Raw genomic sequence first — 21,554 nt, 5'->3', positions numbered from 1 at the left:
AGGTCGAGGGAGGGAGGGAAGGAGAGAGAAATAGAGCGAGAGGTCGAGGGAGGGAAGGAGAGAGGATGAAGAGAGAGATAGGTGGAGGGAGGGAAGGAGAGAGGATGAAGAGCGAGAGGTCGAGGGAGGGAGGGAAGGAGAGAGGATGAAGAGCGTGAGAGGTGGAGGGAGGGAAGGAGAGAGAAAAAGAGAGAGAGGTGGAGGGAGGGAAGGAGAGAGGATGAAGAGCGAGAGAGAGGGTGAAGGAGAGGCTGGTGGGGGTGGAGAGGCGAGCCTGAGCAGGAGGGCTCCAGCACCCACACTCTCGTCCCGAGAGCGATCGTGTTGGTTCCTGACAGAGAAAGTCACCTCCTCGTCACTCATCCGTGTCACATATATATTCTGTTCTTTCGTTTTAACGGCTCTGTTTTTACTGCTTTCTTCCCCCCCCCCCATGCTGTTTTACAGCCGTAGCCCCAGTCAGTCAATGCCAAGCCTGTTCAGACGCTGACTGAATGATGTAATTACGCACGCCTTGAAAGGCCACACAGCCGTTTTTATGCTATTCCATTATCCATATGTGATGTGATGCAATATCAGTAACATTCCACTCAACAAACGAATACTTCCTCTCTCCCCTCTCTCTCTCTTTCCTTCTCTCTCTCTCTCTCTCTCTCTCTCTCTCTCTCTCTCTCTTCCTATCCCTATTCTTCTATCCTTATTCTTCTATCCTTTCTCCTCCCATCTCTCTCTTTCCTTCTCTCTCTCTCTCTCTCTTCCTATCCCTATTCTTCTATCCTCATTCTCCTATCCTTTCTCCTCCCATCTCTCTCTTTCTCTCTCTCTCTCTCTCTCTCTCTCTCTCTCTTCCTATCCCTATTATTCTATCCTCATTCTCCTATCATTTCTCCTCCCATCTCTCTCTCTCTTCCTATCCCTATTCTTTTATCCTTTCTCCTCCCATCTCTCTCTCTCTCTCTCTCTCTTCCTATCCCTATTCTTCTATCCTTATTCTTCTATCCTTTCTCCTCCCATCTCTCTCTCTCTCTCTTTCCCTCCCCCTCTCCAGGGCTGTATTGCTCCCTCTCCTGGACCTCCCTCCCCCAGCCCAGACCCTCTTCGTCCTGGTGGACTCCCTGGACACGGGCTGTGGTTCTGGTCCTGGGCCCGGTTATGGTTCTGGTTCTGGAGCCAGACCTGGGTGTGGTGAGGGAGCTGGGGGAGCCCCAGGGAGGAGCAGCAGCTCCATAGCAGAGCTCCTCTCCAGCCATCAGCACCTCCTCCCCAGCTGGCTCCTCCTGGTCTGCTCCGTACGGCGGCAGAACAAGGCCGTCTGCAAGATGTTCTCAGGTAAATAAATACATTTTGATTTTATCGTTATTTTCTTAAAGGTCCCATCGAGGTCAGGAGAGCTCTTTAACTCATTGAGTGCCGAGGGTGAAGATACAGTTTCCCAAATTGTAAATTGGTAATGGTATTCACCCAACATGCGTACATTATGAGGTATTGTGATGCTTCGTTTTGTAGCCAATCAAAGGGTTGTTGCTAGGTAAACACCACATAAAACACTTGGGACTCTTAGGTGGGGAATGTTCCGGAAATTCTTTGGCAGTTGGTGAGTTAACAACACAATTGGAGAACAACAAATGTGTCGTTGCGTGCGAGGGGTAATATGGTAGGTTGTGTTATGTAGTAAGTGCATGATAGATTTAGATTTGATTAAAGACCCAACTCTTCAGGCTACACCTTAACTGTCCCTCCTAAGCCCTCTTCATTCCCTCTACCCCCCCATATCCATTTCTCTACTGTAAATAAAATACTTTAGTCCCGTCTTCTAGCATTATTACTGCCAATGGCTCCTCCTGGCCCCAGCATAGATTAGCCAATGACTGCAATGACTAATAGATAGATGACTCACTTACTTAGACAAATGTATTTGTTGTTGTATGTTCCTTTGGATAAAGGCGTCTGCTAAATGCCGTGAATGTAATAACAAGAAGGACGTGTGTGGGCTACAGGGCAACTCCATTCACACACACACAGATCTTCATACAAAATCAAAAAGCATGCAGAAGGTCTCCTGGCATCTACAGTGTGTTACTCCTATATGGTATTTCCCCCATGTGTCAGCATGGCGGTAGAAGAATACGTCTAGTTAGGATGGACGTAAACAGTTGTTGCGGTGTTCTCAAATGTTTACATTAACATTTTAGACATTTAGCAGACGGCTTCATCCAAAGCGACTTACAACAAATACATTTGTCTAAAGAAGTGAACCCGTCTATCCATCAGTCATCATAAGAAAAAGTATGCTCTGGCACTTTTTATTTTATTTTACAGTAGAGGAACTGTAGAGGGGATGGAGAGGTTTCAGGAGGGACAGTTAAGGTGTAGCCTGGAAAGATGGAGGTCTTTAGTCTACAGCAGAAGATAGGGGGTGACTCTGCAGCCCTGACAGCAGTGGGAAGCTCGTTCCACCAACGGGGGTGCCAGGACCCCTAGAATAGCTTAGGCTAGTAGAAGCCTTTTCCTTTCCCTTATGACAGGAGATGATATTAAGGCTGTCTGTCGATTAAACAATTAGTTGATTCATTTCTTTTTCATCATTAGTTGATTAATCTACAGATGAAGTCAATCTGGCTCTTATTTCAGTGCTTTTGGCGAATTCAGCATTACGTATGTAACAGTGGCCTCTCAACAGGAATGTATACAGATCAAATCACAGAGATTAAATCAACCCTTTCTCCCCGTGATTTAATAATAACAAACCGCCACTCATTAGAAATCTACAAACTTGAAACATTTTCAATGTGCGTCAGATACATGTATATTTTTTTGTCAGCAGACATTCAGAATAAGTAGATTTCGTGATCTTAGAATTATAAGGTTCTATCTCCGTTTAGGGCACTTCAGAGATATTGAGCGTCAACGTTTTTTTACATTCCATTATGTTTTGTGAGATGGAACCTTTGTATTTTATTAATTACTAACTACATTTTTTTAAACATTTTTAAAAATAACACCACACAGGCATTAATAAACACCTAATGGATCAGATTATGTAAAAAACTCAATTTTGACAAAAATTATAATTATAATAATAACATAATATAATATAACAAAACCTTATAATTCTAACGTCACAATTTGTTATTGTGATAAATGATGTGTATGGACACCAGAAAGTTCTCCACCGGGCCTCTAACAGCCTGGTATCACCCTCCACCACCCTGTGTGTCCTCCTGGCTCACCCCTGCTGAACGCTTGGTGCTTGCTGGTTCGCCTGCCCACATAGAAGGACCGAATTAGTCTTGGAAAAATGAGAATCCTACGCTCTCATTACCAGAGGGTGGGTGACATCTGAAGACGAGAGAGAGAGGGCTGGGGGGAGAGAGGGAGGGAGGGAGGGAGGGAGGGAATGATTCTATTAGCACTTTCCATAACACAGCTCCCATAATATCACAAGAAGGCTCGGGCACAAATTATAATAAGTACTCTTGAATGGAACTGTGAATTCTGGGAAATGTTAAAGGTTTTATTTATTTTTTAACGTGTAGTGATTGACTTGTTAGCCTCCAAACCAGCCCTTTTAGATTAACAGATCTGGCTTGGATTGATACTAGATGGAGCGTTCATGGAACTAAGAATGTGCTCTCGATTTCATTGGATGTTACTTTTCAAGAACCCTCCCCCCCCCCCCACATGCCCATAGAATGGTTTCTTGTTGTTACGTGTGTTGTCTTTTTCCGACCGGATAGGACAATTTTGAGGACTATTCAGCACTGGCGGACTCAAGGGGGGGGCAGGAGGGGCGACCACCCCTCCTGGTGCCCCCACGGTTGAAAAACGTCTAAATGCCCTTTTGAGTGGCAAAAATGCCCTTTTGAGTGGAGAAAATGAGAGGATGTGCCCTATTGGTGCCCCTCCAATGGTCTAAATTTGACCAAGTGCCCCCACAGTTGAAAAACGTCGCACTAAAGTGCCCTTTTGAGTGGCAAAAATTCCCATTTGAGTGGCAAAATTAGAGGATGTGCCCTATTGGCTGCCCTTCCAATGGTCTAAACTTGGAGTCCCATGTTGTGCAGTAGATGCCCTTTTTTTCTTTTCGCCCCTGCCCTTCAAACAGCCTGAGTCCGCCACTGCTATTCAGAGAGCTGTTGCCTATGCTAGTTTCCAATATTGAAGGAATTGGAAGGAACTTAATTACGTTGTTTTTTTTAGGTATTGGGTTTAACGAGGCATCACTCATTTCAAATGGGCTTCCACCCCTTTGTAGCTACTTCGTGACGTTAGAATTATAAGGTTCTATCTACATTTTCTGTCAAAATCGATTTTGCCTGTGTGGTGTTATCTTTAAAAGGTTGACATTTTTGAGTTAGTAATTAATAAAATACATAGATTCCATCTCACAAAACATAATGGAATGTAAAAACGTTGACGCTCAATATCTCTGAACTACCCTAAACGGAGATATAACCTTATAATTCTAAACTCACGATTTCTGCAAAGGATTTCCCCAGACTTTCTGAACTAGCTCTCAGCTTTCCGAACCTGGTCTCAACGAGGTTAGGATTGACTTGACAGTCATACAGTATATCTCCGTTTTCATCCCCCTCCCTCCCTCCCTCCTTGCCCTGCCCCCCCCCAGGTTTCCGTAAACTGTGCCTGGACGACCTGCGTAAGCCCCCTCAGGTGAGTGACGTGCAGCAGTACATCCTGCGTCGCCTCGACCAGGAGGGGTCGCTCCGCCGCCAGCTGACCCCCGAGACCGCCGACATGCTCAACCTGCTGCACATCAAGAGCGGAGGCTGCTTCCTCTTCCTGGAGCGCGTCCTGGACGGCGTGGCGGGAGCCCTGGTGGGCCTGCGGGAGATCCGGGACATTCCGGGCACCCTGGCGGGCCTCTTCCTGTGGCTGTGTCAGAGACTGTTCCCCAGGGGCGGGTTCCTGGGGGTCCGGCCCCTCCTCAACGCTCTCCTGGCCTCCCCCAGACCCCTCACCCCTCAGGAGCTCTACACGGTCACCTGGACCCAGGACACCTCCCTCACCCCCCAGGCCTTCCACGGCAGGCTGCAGACCCTCTCCCCGCTCCTCGTGGACGGGCCCGGGGGCAGCAAGCTGCTGTTCCACGCCAGCTTCTCCGAGTGGCTGACGGACGTGAAGTACTGCACCCAGAAGTACCTGTGTAGCGTGGCCGAGGGGCACACCATGCTGGCCATGGCCCTGACGCTGAGAGGCCCGCACCTGGGGAGGGAGGACACCTGCCACCTGGGCTCTCACCTGGTCAGCTCGGGTCTCCACAAGGACAACCCTGCCCTGCTGGCCCTGTGGGTGCTGTGGGCCGGGGTGCCCCCCCTGACCAGCTCTACCTTCCCACCTTCCTCCTGCTCCTCTCCCCCCACCGGCCAGGCTGCCTCGGCCCCGCCCCCCCCTGTCCTGGTGCGACAGGAAGTCCTCCAGCTGCTGATGAAGAGCGGGGTGTTCCCACCCTGCTGTCCCCCAGACGGAGGCTCCGGCGTGGGGGGGGTAGGGGTAGGGGTGCACTGCGCCAGCGGAGGGGGGACCATGGTGCGGAGGGCCCTGGAGAGGCAGGACTCTGTCAGGGTGTTGCTGGACAGCGGCGTGAGCGTCAACCGGATGGACGCCATGGACGGACGGACGCTCCTGGCCAGCGCCGCCCACGCCGGCGCGGCCGAAGTGTCCCTGCTCCTATTGGCCAGAGGGGCCGACCCGCTGACCAGCGACCACCAGGGCCAGACCCCCCTGACGCTGGCCGCCAGGCAAGGCCACGTCTCGGTCATCTCGGCGCTGTTGGACTGGGCCAGGGAGCAAAAGGACACGGCGGCGGCGGCGGAGATGGTGGAGCACGCGGACAGCGAGGGGTGGACGGCGCTGCGTTCGGCCGCGTGGGGGGGCCACGGGGAGGCCGTGAGGTTACTGCTGGAGGGCGGGGCGGAGGTGGACGGGTGCGACGCGGAGGGGCGGACGGCGCTGAGAGCGGCGGCGTGGGGAGGGCACGAGGAGATCCTGCTGACGCTGCTGGACTACGAAGCGCAGGTCAGTGTTGTTGGGTCGACTTTACCGTGACTCTGTTGAAGCCTAATAACAAGGTGAAAGGTTTGTGTGTCCTAGACAGGGATATCGTGAGCTTAGAATTATAAGGTTCTATCTCCGTTTAGGGTAGTTCAGAGATATTGAGCGTCAAAGTTTTTACATTCCATTATGTTTTGTGAGATGGAACCTTTGTATTTTATGAATTACTAACAAAAAAATGTAAACATTTAAAAGAAATAACACCACACAGGCATTAATAAACACCTAATGGATCAGATTAATGGAGATAGAACCTTATAATTCTAACGATCACGATCGTTATCGACTAAGTCACGATATATATGAAGGAAAACACTTACCCAAAATACAGCGAAGCTAATCTGATTTTTCTGACTTGGTGAACATGTCAACCTAGACCCCCGTTCACTCCTCCGTCTCCTCCCCCCCCCCCCTTCAGGTGGACAAGGCGGACCGCGAGGGCCGTACTCCTCTGATCGCCGCCGCCTACATGGGCCACCGGGAGGCGGTAGAGATCCTGCTGGACCACGGGGCGGAGGTGGACCTGGGCGACGGCGACGGCCGCTCGGCCCTCTGCGTGGCGGCGCTCTGCGTCCCCACGGCGGCCGGCGGCAGCGGCTACGGCGAGGTGGCCAGCCTGCTGCTGGAGCGCGGGGCGGACCCCGGCCACCGCGACGGAGACGGGATGACCCCCCTGCTGCTGGCGGCCTACGAGGGGCACGAGGACGTGGTGGAGCTGCTGCTGGAGGCCGGCGCCGACGTGGACGAGACGGCCGCGGCCGGGCCCCGCGGCGGGAAAGGGCCGCCCGTCTCCTCGGCCGTCACGCCTCTGCTGGCCGCCGCCGCCATGGGACACACGGTGACCGTGGGGAGGCTGCTGTTCTGGGGCGCCGCCGTGGACGGCATCGACGGGGAGGGACGCACGGCGCTCAGCTTAGCGGCGGCCAGGGGGAGCGTGGAGGTGAGCTGATGTGCTACGTAGCGTTTTTTCTTTTTTTCTATGTTCTAGCGCAGCACTTTGATATTGTTATTTATGTTAGTTATTAACTCTTCAGAAACTCTTTTCTTGACTGTAAATAAATCTAAATATATAAAATATAATATACAAAAAAATATTATATAGTAGGCTAATCCTTCCTACTTCTAGCATTGTGACAGCCAATGGCCCCTGGTCCTAGCATAGATCACCGAGGGCCTCACAAGCAAGATGTTTGTCAACAAATGCCTGTGGTACATCCTCAAGCTGTGGTGGCCCATCAGAATCACAAATGAAGAGCTGTGGAGAATAACAAACCAGGACAGCATAGCTACCACCATCAAAAGGAGAAAGTGGAGCTGGATAGGGCACACCCTTAGGAAGGACTCCAACAACATCACTAGACAGGCCTTGGACTACAACCCGCAGGGGAAGAGGAAAGTTGGAAGGCCGAAAAACACCTGGAGACGTTCCACACTCCAAGACCTGAAGAACATCGGGGTGAGCTGGCAAGAAACAAAGGCCCAGGCCCAAAAGAGAGTGAGATGGAGAGCTCTGGTGGACGCCCTATGCCCCTCAACGGGGTGAAGAGGACTAACTAACTAACCTAGCATAGATTTGTTTTTTATTATGATGACTGATGGATAGATGATTCAATTATTCTATTCATGACAAATAGTATTTGTTGTAAGTCGCTTTGGATAAAATGCCAAAAATGTAAATGTTGTAATGTTATACTATTGGATAGAGACAGTGGAGAAAGACAGCAAAGTAAGGAGGTGAGGGTAGGTCAGCAGGGCACGGGCCGTGCGAATGGCAAACCTTTAGGTGCCCACATAGTACACAGCGTGGTCCAATGGTTAGTATTGTATACTGAAGTATAGTAAGTAAGGTATTGTAACAGTATTGTTGCCTAGACTTCTTCTCTACCAGCTGTGTCAGCAAGTAGGCTAATTTAACGCATTTGTCATTCATCTTGACTTGATCATTCTAGACAGCAAAGGACAATAAAATGTGACAGCAGCTGGTGAAAGTGGAAACAAGTCGGCAACCGACCAAATCGCATTTATACTGAAAAACGTTACAAATGGGATGATCTGGCCTGGCGTTTGGTGGTTTGTTTCTTCATGATCATTTTGGCAAACTGATTTATGGGGATCATCTCCCTCACGGGTGGCACCAGTTATCTCCTCCAGGGCACTAGTATAATCCTGCCGGTTATCTGTCGGTCCCGCGTCTCGCCAGTAAAGAGATGATGTTTGTGCTTGCTGACAAGCAACACCACCATTTTTGAGGGTGTATCAGGCTTTCTCCTTCACTACAGTGAAGCCATTATTCGCTAGCTTGATATGTCCTTTGTGAACTAGCTATTAAGAAGATGTTTTTTTTTTCTCTCACTTTGAGCCCAGGGGGAATGTTTGTGAATCACACAACTGCAAGGTGCCAACAAACCTTGCAGTTGTGTGATTCACAAAAACTAAATGATGACAAATACTTGACTGAGGCCAACTGTAAGTGGTTGGTATTCCAGGCTTGTCTGCGCCGTGCGGAATAGCCCCTGGGGTGGAGTTATAGCTTTATTAATAACCAAACTGAACTCAACTGACATGGTAAAGTTCAGCCAAATGATGCTTAGTTGCTTCGGTGCCGCCTCAAAATGTTTAGCTTCTCTCGGTGTTCGACTCTGTTATGCAATAACAGTGATTACCGTGACGATTATATATTACAATTCTATGTCGACCATCTTTTGGTATCAGAATGATTTGGATGTGTGCCTGTATGGTGGTGTCTGTCTGATGTGTGCCTGTATGGTGGTATCTGTCTGATGCTGGTGACAGGTTTTCCCATTGTGGATTAATGGAGTTCATTCATTCATCCATCCGTACTTCCCTCCCTCCCCCCTTCCTCCCTCTTTCCTTCCTTTCTCCCATCGATCTCTCCCTCCAACCCTTCCTCCCACCCCCCATCCCTTCCTTCCTCCCAAACCACCCCCCATCCCTTCCTCCCTCCCTCCCTCCCTCCCTCCCTCCCTTCCTCCCTCCCTCCCTCCCTCCCTCCCTTCCTCCCTCCATCCCTTCCTCCCTCCATCCCTCCCTCCCTCCCCTCACCTCCCCCCCTCCCTCCAGGTGGTCCGCTCCCTGTTGGACCGAGGTCTGGATGAGAACCATAAGGACGACCTGGGCTGGACCCCCCTCCACGCGGCCGCCTGCGAGGGTCACCGGGGGGTCTGTGCTGCCCTGACGGAGAGGGGCAGCATGGCCAGGGTGGGGGAGATGGACATCGAGGGACGCACCCCCCTCATACTCGCCGCTCAGGAGGGACACTGCACCACTGTGAGAATCCTCATTTATCATTGTGCTCTAATTATGGGGCCGCGTGGTTGAGTAGCACACTAAGGTGTCAGCCATGTAACCAAAGGGTCTCTGGTTTGATTTGAGCCGTCGACATATCCTGCATGTCACCCCTCCTCTCTCTCACCCATCCTTCCCGTCAATCTCTACTGTCTCTATCCCAATAAAGCAGAAATGCCCTAAAAATATTTTTGAAAAATCTAAAATCATTGTGCTCTAATTATGTATAACAAACAAACCTTAATACGTCCGTTATGCCACCGTGAGGTTGTTTGATAATGATAAACACGATGCTAATACCTCAACTGTGATTGGCTGTACAGTATTTGTTATTGAAGTACATCAAACTGACAGAAATGGCGTCTCCATGACAATGATAACACATAACCTTTCATTTTGACTTTAATATGACAGTCTAAAAGTATTTTTCTCTGTTTTTTTCTTCTTCATCTTACTGAACTTTTATTGTTTTTATGATTAAAGTGAGAAGTTTGATTAAAGATCGTGAGCTTAGAATGATAAGGTTCTATCTCCGTTTAGGGTAGTTCAGAGATATTGAGCGTCAAAGTTTTTACATTCCATTATGTTTTGTGAGATGGAACCTTTGTATTTTATTAATTACTAACTCAAAAATGTCAACATTTTAAAAATAACACCACACAGGCATTAATAAACGGCTAATGGATCAGATTGTGTAAAAAACTAAATTTTGACAAGAATGGAGATAGAACCTTATAATTGTAACGTCACGAGATGATGAAAGTTTTACCGGCACACTGCTGAGTCTGACACACAACCAAAACAATCCCCAGAAGCGTTTGACCGAGGCGCCGTTCGTTCTCCTCTCTGGTCTCCTCAGGTTCGGCTCCTGCTGGACCGCCGCTCCCCCATCGACCACCGGGCGTACGACGGCCACTCTGCCCTGAGCGCCGCCGCGCTGGAGGGCCACGGCGAGGTGGCGGAGCTCCTGATGAGGCGCGGCTCCGACACGGACGTCCGCGACGCCGAGGGCCGGCCCCTCCTCTACCTGCTGGTCCTGGAGGGCCGCCTGGACATGGCCTCGCTCCTCCTAGAGAAGGGGGGCGTGCCCCTGGAGTCCCGGGACGGCGAGGGCCGCACGGCGCTGCACGTGGCCTCCTGGCAGGGGAACCTCGACGCCGCCGGCTTGCTGTTAGCCAGGGGGGCCGACCCCAATGCCCGGGACGGCGAGGGGCGACCCCCGCTGCACTCGGTGGCGTGGCGGGGCCACGCGGAGGTGGGCCGGCAGCTCCTGGAGGCGCGGGGCGTCGACGTGGACCTGGCCTGCGGCCAGCAGGGGGCGACGGCGCTGTGCATCGCCGCGCAGGAGGGGCACGCCAACATCGTGGCCATGCTGCTGGAGAGAGGCGCCGACCCGGAGCACGTGGACAAGTACGGCCGCAGCCCCGTCAAGGTGGCGGGGAAGAGGGGCCGTTTCACCATCGTCAGGCTGCTGGAGAGCTACGGCGCCAAGCCCTATCCCGGCCTCCTGCCCGCCTCCAGGAACCCACTCTCCCCCCACCACAGGTCTGCGGCGGTCCAGAGCTCCTCCTCCTCCTCCTCGGCCGCCGCCAGCCCGGGGATCGACGGCACCACAGCGCCCCCTGTGTCCGGAGGAGGAGGAGGAGGAGGAGGCACGACAGCGGCCTCCAGCTCCTCGGCCTCGGCCTCCTGCTCGCCGGGCTCCACGGCCGAGCGCTTCCACTCCATGCGGGGCTCCCAGACGGGCTCCTCGTCCACGGGCGGCCACTCCCTGGCCACCGTCCAGACGGTCCCCGCCGACAGCCTCAGCTTCACCCAGCAGATCCAGCAGCACTCGCTGCCGCGCAGCCGCAGCCGGCCCAACACGCTCCCCCCCCCCCCCGCCGCACGGGTCGGCCCAGGGCAGCGTCTACGGGAGCAGCAGAGGGAGGCACCAGTACACCAAGGCCGCCCTCCCCCCCAGCCCTCCCCTCCCCCCCAGCCTCTGCACCACCACCACGGCCGCCCCCCTGGTGCACGACTCGGAACAGCACCCCCCCCCCCAGAAAGGAGGGTTGTCCTACCCCGCCGGGTTCGACTACCCCAGTAAACACAAGGCGACCCCCACCAACCTGATCATGGAGGAGAGGGCACAGCACGGAGGAGGAGGAGGAGGAGGGGGCGGAGGGGGGAAGTGGAACTCTGTCATGGCCTCGCTGGGGGTGACGCCAGGTGGTCAGGACGGCCCAGAGAGAGCCCCCAAAAGCAGGGAGAGCCCCCCCCTGGGGTACCCCCTCCAGCTCCAGAGTCCGGCCCAGAGGGAGGCCTGGGACGGGGGGGGGCCGCAGAAGACGGGGGCCGTCTTGGGGCCCCCAACTCCTCCCTTCAGTTTCCCCAGTGCCTTAGAGGAGGACTCCTCCACGGTGGCCATGACGACCACGGACCCCCAGCTCAACCTGAAGCAGGCTATCAAGCTGCAGTTTGAGGGTCCCACCAGTGCAGCCTTGTACAAGAGAGAGACACCTCTGTGAAGTGTGTGAACACTACGGTAAGGAAAATGTCACTCAAAGAGACCTCAACTCAAAGGCGAGATCGTAATTATAGTCATTGTAAAACGCAGGGCGCCGTCTCCCCGGGTTTGTCTAATGAAAATGCTTTTAAGGTTGTTGTTTTTTTGGAGCAAACAGCATACAAGCTCAGAGTTTTTTTAAGAAATGTATTATATGATTACAGTGTTTAGAAGTTAGAACCACTTAGTTTCAGAGTTTTTCAAAAATACATTTCGTGAGTTTAGAATTATACGGTTCTATCTCCGTTTAGGGTAGTTCAGAGATATGGAGCGTCAAAGTTTTTACATTCCATTATGTTCTGTGAGATGGAACCTTTGTATTTTATTAATTACTAACTAGAAAATGTCAACATTTTAAAAATAACACCACACAGGCATTAATAAACACCTAATGGATCAGATTATGTAAAAAACTCAATTTTGACAAAAATGGAGATAGAACCTTATAATTCTAACGTCACGATTTTCTACCTCTAGTTCTCAAAGGCGACCTGTACCAAAAGCCTAAACCAGGCCTACTTCTTTCCTCTCTCCCCCTTTCTACCTCTCCTTCTCTGTCCTAATCTCTTTTAATAGGAAAGCCAAGTCTCCCTTGAGGGGAGGCTGGTGGAGGTAGAAATCGGAGAACAGCCTCAATGTAACGCACGGAATGGAATGAGGAAATGGAATCACACAAACACACAGAGTTCGATACCGTTCCTCACTCCGTTTCCGTGCGTTACGAGTCCGTCCTCCGTCTTTCTACCTCCGCCAGCCTCCCCTGAAGACACAGTCAACTCTACAGTAGTCTATTAGTATCAACCAGCTTTAGAACGACGCCAGGCACTAGTCTGTAACTAGCTTGACCTCTCCGAGATGGCATGTCACCGGCCGTAAACCCACAACAGTCTCTTTCTTTTTGAGGTGGTGGTACATCGCGAAGAATGTCAAGAATCTTAATGACAGCATTCTGTGTTCCAGGTTCGACGTGGACAGTGTTGGGGGGAGTTTGGGAGTTCAAGAGGCCGTTCACAGTGTGTGTATAATAGCTCTTGAGAGAGGGCAGATGAGAGAGGAAAGGCTCTCCCACCCCACCCTCGGACAACCCCTCTGCCCTCTCCGCCCCCCCTCTAACCCCCGCCCCACCCCCCCACCCCTCCGGCGGACCAGAGGAAGAATGGAGCAACTGAAAGACATCAAAGCTGTTTACATTCCAGCCTTTTCCTCTGCCTGTTTTGTGTGCCGGGCAGCTGTCAGTGGACGTATACTCACACATGAACACACACACACACACACACACACACACACACACACACACTCCTCCGAAAACTCTCTCTCACATGCGTGTGCACGCACACGCACGCACGCACGCACACACACGCACGCACGCACACACACGTACACACACACGTACACACACACGCTCCTCTGACACAGAGCCTCTTCAGAGCTGTGTAGACATTGTCGATGAGCGAAAAGAAAGTGGAGAAGGCAGAGAAGGGCTCATGCACAGCACGAGTTCTCCCCCCCCCCACGCTGAACATAGAACAGTAGCTGATCAGGGAGTGTTTGTCTGTGTGAGACAGCTCTCTGTCATTCCCTCGTGCCCATCAGAGGAAGAAGAAAGGCGTTGTTGTGTGGAGTCTGTTCCTCCGCCGTGCCACGATGCTCCAGTCACAGAGCCCACATCAGATGACTGCTGATGTTCTGATGGTTTTAACCAATCATCTGTCTGATGACTGCTGATGGATGTTCTGATGGTTTTAACCAATCATCTTCTGACAGAACTCGATGGGGGGCTCAGACGCTGGCTTCTGACAGAATTCTCCGTAGGCTTTTCGTCATCGGAACCCCCTTGCCGTACAACAGCCAAAACGAACTTTGTTGAAAGGGCTCTCACTCAAAAGACTAAAATGGACAAGAAGACTACATACATACACAAGACTTTTACATGTTTTATACGCAAGCTGTTTTAGTTTTTTGCTGTTTTTTTTTTGTGTGTGTTTTTTTTTTTTTTTTAAAGCAATGATCGTCTTGTTCGAGGGCACTTACCTGCGCTTCGGTTCTGTTTTCACTTCTACACCCCCCCCCCCCCCCCAAACACCACAGTTCATTGAGTTTGTTTACCAGTTACTGTTCTGTCAACATTTATCTATTGGGGAGGGGGCGGGGGGGTCCAATCAGAGACAGTTGGTCAGCAGGGCGCAGGCCCCCGAGGCCAGCCCTAAAGTATAGTCAGTGACTGATGTTTGAACACTGTGTTTACAACACACGCTCATTAGGGGCAGACAGGCCTGCGACACTGAATCAACGTCGGCCCCGCAAACACCCAGGACCGGTCAGACAGGGACGTGTGGAACTAACAACTCATTTAAAACGTGGGTCTGCCATTATGTCCCTCCTCCTTTGGTTTTGTCATAGTTTTTTTTTCATTTTGGTTAATATTTAATGGAATTCTTTAATTAAAGAAGTGGCAGACGGTGCCAGAACACATGTTTAAACACTGGGAGAGGTGTCACGTCCTCTCTTTTGTTCCTCTGTGTGTGTGTTAGTAAGTGTGTGTTTGTGTGTGTGTGTGTGTGTGTGTGTAAGTAAGAGTGTTTGTGTGTGTGTGTGAGTGAGTGAGTAAGTGTGTGTGTGTGTGTAAGTAAGTGTGTGTGTGAGTAAGTGTGTGTGTGTGAGTAAGTGTGTGTTTGTGTGTGTACGTCTATATGTGTGTGTATATCTATGAGTGTATTTGTGTGTGTGAGTAAGTGTGTGTACGTGTGAGTGTTATAGGTGTGTGTATATCTATAAGTGTATTTGCGTACTTCCGCTTGCACCTGTGGGTGCAGCTGGAGGTGTTGGAGATCGCAGGTGAGTTTGCGTCACCCAGGCAGACATGAAAGATGAGATAAGTCTACCTGAGAGACCAGCTGCACATCAGAGACTGAGAGAGAGAGAGAGAGAGAGAGAGAGAGAGAGAGAGAGAGAGAGAGAGAGAGAGAGAGAGAGAGGGAGAGAGAGAGGGAGACAGAGCGAGAAAGCACTTAAGGAGGCTTGTTCGGCATCAAAGGATGTTTATGCTCATGTAAAGAGATCCCAGTACACAATGTGAGCTCTGGAGGGGCTGGTTCATATCTCCCGTTCACTGCCCTGCTCAAACACACACTCCTGAGCCAACGTTAGTCAATCAATCAATGTGGAGCAGGGGGGAGGCTGATGGAGGTAGAAACTGGAGGTCAGACTCCAGGCTAATTTTAAGGCACGGAACGGAATGAGGAACGGTATCGGTTCCTGTGTGTTTGACACCATTCCTCTTTCCATTCCACACATTGCAATGACACTGTATACAGTTGCGGTCCCCGTCTCTACGAAGAGCGGTCTCCCTTATACATTACACACACACACACACACACACGAGGGCCAGTATTTTTACAGTAGGAGTTTGGCTGGTTTCTGTCTCTGTGTTTCAACCAGCAGGGTCGTGCGGAGGTTGCAGACAGAGGGCTCAGCTCTGTTTGTGTACGGGTGGAAGACGTCAGGCGGTGGCGTTCCTCTGTTCCTGCCCTTATTAGCACAAGCCGGGGAGGGAGAGAGAGAGGGAGAGAAAGCGGGAGAGAGAGAGAGGGGGGGGGAGAGAGAGAGAGAGACCAGATCCCTGTGAAGTCTGTGCAGCTTTCGACAGCCCCGTTAGCGCTGCTCTGCCTTCCTCTGCTGTTCAATCTCAGCAAGCCTTTTAAACGGGCAACCAACTACCACCCACATACTGTACATACTGTCGACAAAGACACACACACACGTAACTAAACATAAGCAAATAGGCACATGTACAGTACACAGGGCATTCATGTGGAGACATATTATTAAGAAATCGGAGGACAGGCTCATTGGAATACATGGAATGGAATGAACAGTGGTATCAAACACATTTTCCCATATTCCATTCCGTGCGCCACAATGAGCTCGTCCTCCGATTTCTACCTCCACCAGCCTCCACCATACACTCAATAATGTCATCCTCTCCGGACCCATCAGGGATCAAATGAAGTACTAGGAGAAGCTAATGTCACGTAGAGTCTAGTATTTAAGTCCCTGGTGGGTTTTGAGGTAAATGGGATATTGAGTGTGTATGAATTCACCTGATAACTCCCTCACAAGCATGTGTGTGTGTGTGTGTGTGTGTGTGTGTATGTATGTGTGTGTGTGTGGGTGTAGAAGAATGTAGCACACTCAACGGTATGAAAATGTGTTTTCAAATACATCACATTCCAGTTGGATGTATGTGTGTGTGTGTGTGTGTGTGTGTGAGAGAGAGAGAGAGAGAGGGCATTTCTGTGTGTGTGTGTGTGTGTGTGTGTGTGTGTGTAGAAGAATGTAGCACACTCAACGGTATGAAAATGTGTTTTCAAATACATCTCCACATTCCAGTTGGATGTGTGTGTGTGAGAGAGAGAGAGAGAGAGAGAGAGAGAGAGAGAGAGAGAGAGAGAGAGAGAGAGAGAGAGAGAGAGAGAGAGAGAGAGAGAGACACAAGTATCCCTCCTCTCCCTCTATGGTTTCTATAGTGAACACAACAGGGTCAATTGCTTCATCTCAGATTCACCCAAAAGCCATTTGTCTCACCCCCAGACAGACAGTGTGATTGTCTCGGAGTGGCTGAGCTGCAATCATGCCACTTTAAACCCCCACAAGTGAGAGAGAGTGTTGAGATGTTTACAGCAGGGGGTTTCTGAGTGGAGGCGGGCGTTTGATCTGGGTCTGTCTGTACAGGGGGGCCAGACATCAGAGGGCATGTTCTTCTTGTGCTTCTACTCAAACACCTGAATCATTCCCATCTGCTGGAGACACCTACTGCATGCAGATGCCTGTTACTTACTGTCGAAATCTGGAGGGTAGACAGACAGACAGACAGAGAGACACAGACAGACAGACAGACACAGACAGACAGACAGACAGGTACCTATTGATCCCCAAGGGGAAATGTATGTATTACAGCAGCTCCGACCACAAAACGACAACAACAACAACAAAATAAAGTGACTTGTGAATTGAATAATAGGCTAAAATAAAATAGATAGCTGTTAGTTGTAACAGTCTCCTTTCTGGTCTTCCGAAGAAAGCTATTGGCCAGCTGCAATTAGTCCAAAATGCAGCAGCGAGAGTGTTAACCAAAACAAGCAGACGAGCTCATATAACTCCTATTTTAGAAACTCTACACTGGCTTCCTGTTAAGTTCAGAATAGATTTCAAGATCCTTCTGCTTGTTTATAAAGCTCTCTGTGGCATAGCACCACATTTGAAAGACCTTTTGCTAGCATATCAGCCCAATAGAGCTCTCAGGTCTTCTGACGCTGGTTTTCTCTGTGTACCACATGTACAAAAGAAGTGATTTGGTGAGGCTGCATTCTCATTTTATGCACCCAGATTGTGGAATGCACTGCCAGTTTACATTAGGGATGCAACCTCAGCAAATATGTTCAAGTCAAGACTAAACACCCATCTTTTAAATATTGCCTTTAAATTACTAAATCATTAAATTAAGATTATAAAAACCCATCCTTTTAATATTGCCTTTAAATGACAAAATAATTAAATTAAGATTAGATAATGATTAAAGCACTTTGAGCTGCAACGTTTGAAGGAAAAGCGCTATACAAATAAAGTTGTTATTATTATTATTATTAGTAGTAGTTAGACAGTACAGTGCCCTTCGTAAGTAATAGGTTAGAGCTTCTTTTTTCTTTTTTTGTGGGAGGAGAAGAAATATATTTCTCTGCTGAAGCAGTGGATCTGTGAGACTATGACATTCACACAATAATCTTAGGATTCACATTCACATCACCGTGTCTTTCACCTTTGCAAAAATAAAATACGGGTAAATGTTAAAGGAGCAGGGTCGACGTTTGTTGGAAATCAGCCACCTCTGGGTAGGGGAGGTTTTTGGTTGAGGAGTGGGGGCTTGAGCTAAATCCATGGTGATGTGGTAGATGGCAGTTTATTTTTTTTATTTTTTTCCCAGGATCCGGAGATCCGGGGATATTCATAAAACATTCTGGGCGAGAGCTCCAGATGCCCAGGCCTAATGACATCACTGACTGTGACATCACTGCCTAACGACATCACTGACTGACAGGTGGAACCGGTTTGTGTCTCTCCCCCCCCTGCCTGACTCCCTACCCTATCTAACATTGTCTCCCCCCCCCCACCCCCTGCCTGACTCCCTACTCTACCTAATGTCTCTCCCCCCTGCCTGACTCCCTACCCTACCGAATGTTCTCTCTCCCCCCCACCCCCCCTGCCTGACTCCCTACCCTACCTAATGTTCTCTCTCCCCCCTGCCTGACTCACTACCCTACCTAACGTTGTCTCCCCCCCACCCCCCCTGCCTGACTCCCTACCCTACCTTATGTCATCTCCCCCCCCACCCCCCCTGCCTGACTCCCTACCCTACCTAACGTTGTCTCCCCCCCACCCCCCCTGCCTGACTCCCTACCTACCTAACGTTGTCTCCCCCCCACCCCCCCTGCCTGACTCCCTACCCTACCTAACGTTGTCTCTCCCCCCCAGCCAAACGTTCCACTGATGCTCAGCATATTTTCTAACACTCGCTCACCTCACGCTTCTTCACACTCCACAGGTGGAGCCCCACCTGCCAGGGAAGGTGAGGCTTGACGGTTGAGAGATCGGCTCCATTGTTCTCTGAAAGGTCATGTCTGTATTTAGCCCAGTTGGAAATCTGCAGAGGTAGAATTTTTCCCTAAGTCTGCAGAAAGTCATGTGAGGGTATACTGTATAAGAGCTATGAAACTGTAAATGAAAATCCAAGGAAATATTGTGGCAACTAAAGCTGTCGTGATGCAGACTGTGTGAAAGGGTAGTGGTTCCAATTGGCCTTAGTCATAGTGATTATGTATTACCTTTCCTTGTCTTCGCTTGTTGTTATCTGAAACTGATAAGACCAAGTGTGTTGGGTGAGAAAGAAACACGCATGCTCTCTCTCACACTCACACTCACACTCACACTCACACTCACACTCACACTCACACTCACACTCTCTCTCTCTCTCACAGACACACACACACACACACACACACACACACACACACACACACACACACGGATGTGTCATGGCTAGCTCCCTGCCGTTTATTTTCAGGGATGCAAAACCAAAAACATTTCACAGTTAATCTTTCTAACATGAGCCAGCTTCCTCTGTGAGACATCTGTCATGGTGACTTCACTGTTGATGAGTCTGGTGTCAGAGCCTTGACTCTCCACTGTCACACTTAAGTCTCTTTATTCTCTGGCTTACACAAGGGCGGAATATACACAATAAATCTTTCATAGAATGTGGGATATGGATATATAGATGTACTGTTTTCTTGTGACAGTTAGACAACCGGTGGGACTGAGTGGGAAGGGGGAATCTCCAGTCTGCCTCGGCTAATAGCTTGTCACACTGTCAGAATAGAACACTGGCAGAGTGGAACATTCTAGAACTGTCCCCAAAATTCCAGAAATAGTTGAGGACAACAGTGACTCTGCATTCCAGTTCAAGCGTTATTTTTTTACACCACAGCAAACAGGGAAATTCACATTTACAGGGACATCATTGACAGACATCAGTCGTCTCAAGTTGACACAAGCTTAAAAAAGGGGAAATCTAAGTTGATGTATTGCACTCGAAAATGCAAACTTGGATTCCAGGAATGACTTTATAATTGGGTCGTTGTTACCTCAATGCTGACATCTACAGGCCACAGTTCAATGTGAAAACTTCGGGCAAGACTGAACAGTGGTCACACAAGTTGATGTCAACAACACTGATGTCACTCTTTAAATTATAGACCTCATTTAAGGAACTCACTCATATTGGACTATTGCAAATGGAGTTAAAATACAGAATGTCTTAAATAAATTCAGGTTACCTAAAAAAGTTACTCACTTCAAAGGTGAAAGTTCACATGACAATCGGGGAAAACCCTCAGTCCATGATGACATAAGTCCTCCTTTTCATATCCTACCAATGCACGTTATTATTATATGTTATTATTACATTTAAAATATATATATTATTGAAGTGTTAGCTAGCAGAGCCTAGTGTTAGCCTAGTAGTCCTGACGACCTCATTTGTACTGGTAGATCTTGATGCAGTGGTGCATGCTGTCTGAGACCACCAGCTGGCCCTCCGGCAGTAGAGCCAAGCCTCGGGGGCTGCTCAGGCCCTGGGTGACCACCGGCCTGCCCACCCCCTGGGCCGGGTACAACACCACCCTGTGCTGCTCCCCCCAGTCCGCCACCAGGACGTCCCCGTCCCCGTCGATGCACAACCCCCAGGGGCAGGCCAGGACGGGCCCCATGCCGGAGCACACGCCCAGCACCCTCACCGTGTTCCACCCGGGTTCCAGCACCTTCACGCAGGGCTCGCGGCCCGTCTCGCTGCCCCTTTCCGACACGGCCACCAGGCCGGAACTCAGGCAGGCGGCCACCAGGTAGGGCCGGTGGAACCCGGTCACCACGGTGCGCTCCAGACGGGAGCCGGTCTTGGGGTCCAGCTTCAGCGCCACCAGGGTCCCCCTCCTGATGTCCGCCACCAGGAACTCGTCCCTGCGGGTCACCGTGACGCCCCGTGGGGCCTCCAGCTCGTCCCTGGCGGCGGCGGAGGAGGAGGAAGAGTTCGTCCCCGACCCGCCGCCGAAGGTCTCCAGCAGGCGGCCGTGGCGGCTGTAGACCAGCAGGGCGCGCTCCGCCGCGCAGCTCAGCGCCATCAGGCCCTTGGCATTGACGGCGATGTCAAAGTAGTTCCGGCAGCGCCGGGCGGCGCCCTCGGAGGCGGCGGAGGTCACCTGCTGGAGGACGTTGCCACGCGAGTCGGTCACCTGCAGTACAGGAAACAGGAAACAGGAAATAAGCCCAAATGAAATGACAGAGAGAGATGCATTATATATGGGGTTCTCTCTGTCTCACTCACACACACACACACACACACACACACACACACACACACACACACACAACTAAATTAGGCAGACAGAGTAAAAACAATATAAACATATAAACATAAAATGAGTAGAGATAAAAGTGTAATCTATGTCAATGTGGTCTGTGAATGTCGACTGGTTTTAAGTCAAGACGTGAGAGAAATACGTTCACTTTATTGAATACGGTCCATAAAGTGAACTCAACTGAACGATAACCAAGTGGTCAAAAACGGCAACGGGGAACCAGGGAATCACCTGCACGCGCGCGTTCCCGCAGTCCACCACGAACAGCTGTCCCTGGGGCGTGGCGTGGACGCCGCTGGGCAGGGTGAGGTCAGCGCGGCCCGACCCCTGCTTCCCAAACTGACGAATCAGGCGGCCGGCGCCGAGCAGGGGGGAGGAGGAATCCCCTTCCTCTTCCATCTCCATCAGAGCTGGCTCCCCCCCTCTCTCCCCTCTCTCCCCCCTCTCACCCCTCTCCCCCCGGCCTCTGCTCTGAGGACGGTCCTCCGAGCCGTCTATGACAGACATGGAGAGAGACCTGCTCACCCTGCCGGGCCCACCACCCATCCCCATCATCACCCCCCCGCCATCACCCCCCCTCCTCTGCTGTTGTGGCGGCGGCTGGGGGGGGCACCTGGGGACGCTGGAGGAGTCTCTGTGCCCAAGGCAGGAGAAGGCCCGAC

General features: G+C 50.8%; 2 protein-coding genes across 2 annotated transcripts in view; one reads left to right on the top strand and one right to left on the bottom strand.

The window, feature by feature from the left end:
- The window catches only part of ankrd50l (ankyrin repeat domain 50-like), a gene marked incomplete at both ends in the record, with an annotated part of 16,527 nt that extends 4,639 nt beyond the window's left edge, over positions 1-11,888 (top strand). The window contains 6 exon segments of the mRNA XM_080536426.1: positions 1,049-1,329; positions 4,628-6,036; positions 6,491-7,012; positions 9,154-9,360; positions 10,238-11,248; positions 11,250-11,888. Coding sequence (XP_080392552.1) covers positions 1,049-1,329; positions 4,628-6,036; positions 6,491-7,012; positions 9,154-9,360; positions 10,238-11,248; positions 11,250-11,888 — 4,069 coding nt within the window.
- Positions 11,889-20,013: 8,125 nt separating this feature from the next.
- LOC308162858 (E3 ubiquitin-protein ligase TRIM32) lies at positions 20,014-21,291 on the bottom strand (the record flags this gene model as incomplete). Its single annotated transcript, XM_080536999.1, has 2 exons — positions 20,014-20,766; positions 21,124-21,291. The coding sequence occupies 2 exons, from the start codon at positions 21,289-21,291 to the stop codon at positions 20,014-20,016; spliced, it is 921 nt and encodes a 306-aa protein (XP_080393125.1).
- Positions 21,292-21,554: the final 263 nt, after the last annotated feature.

Source organism: Nansenia antarctica (genome assembly GCF_963989245.1).
Source record: "Nansenia antarctica genome assembly, chromosome: 7".
Taxonomy (NCBI): Eukaryota; Metazoa; Chordata; class Actinopteri; order Argentiniformes; family Microstomatidae; genus Nansenia; species Nansenia antarctica.
The sequence above is the reverse complement of the archived record's forward strand: the minus strand, read 5'-3'. Positions and strand labels throughout refer to the sequence as shown.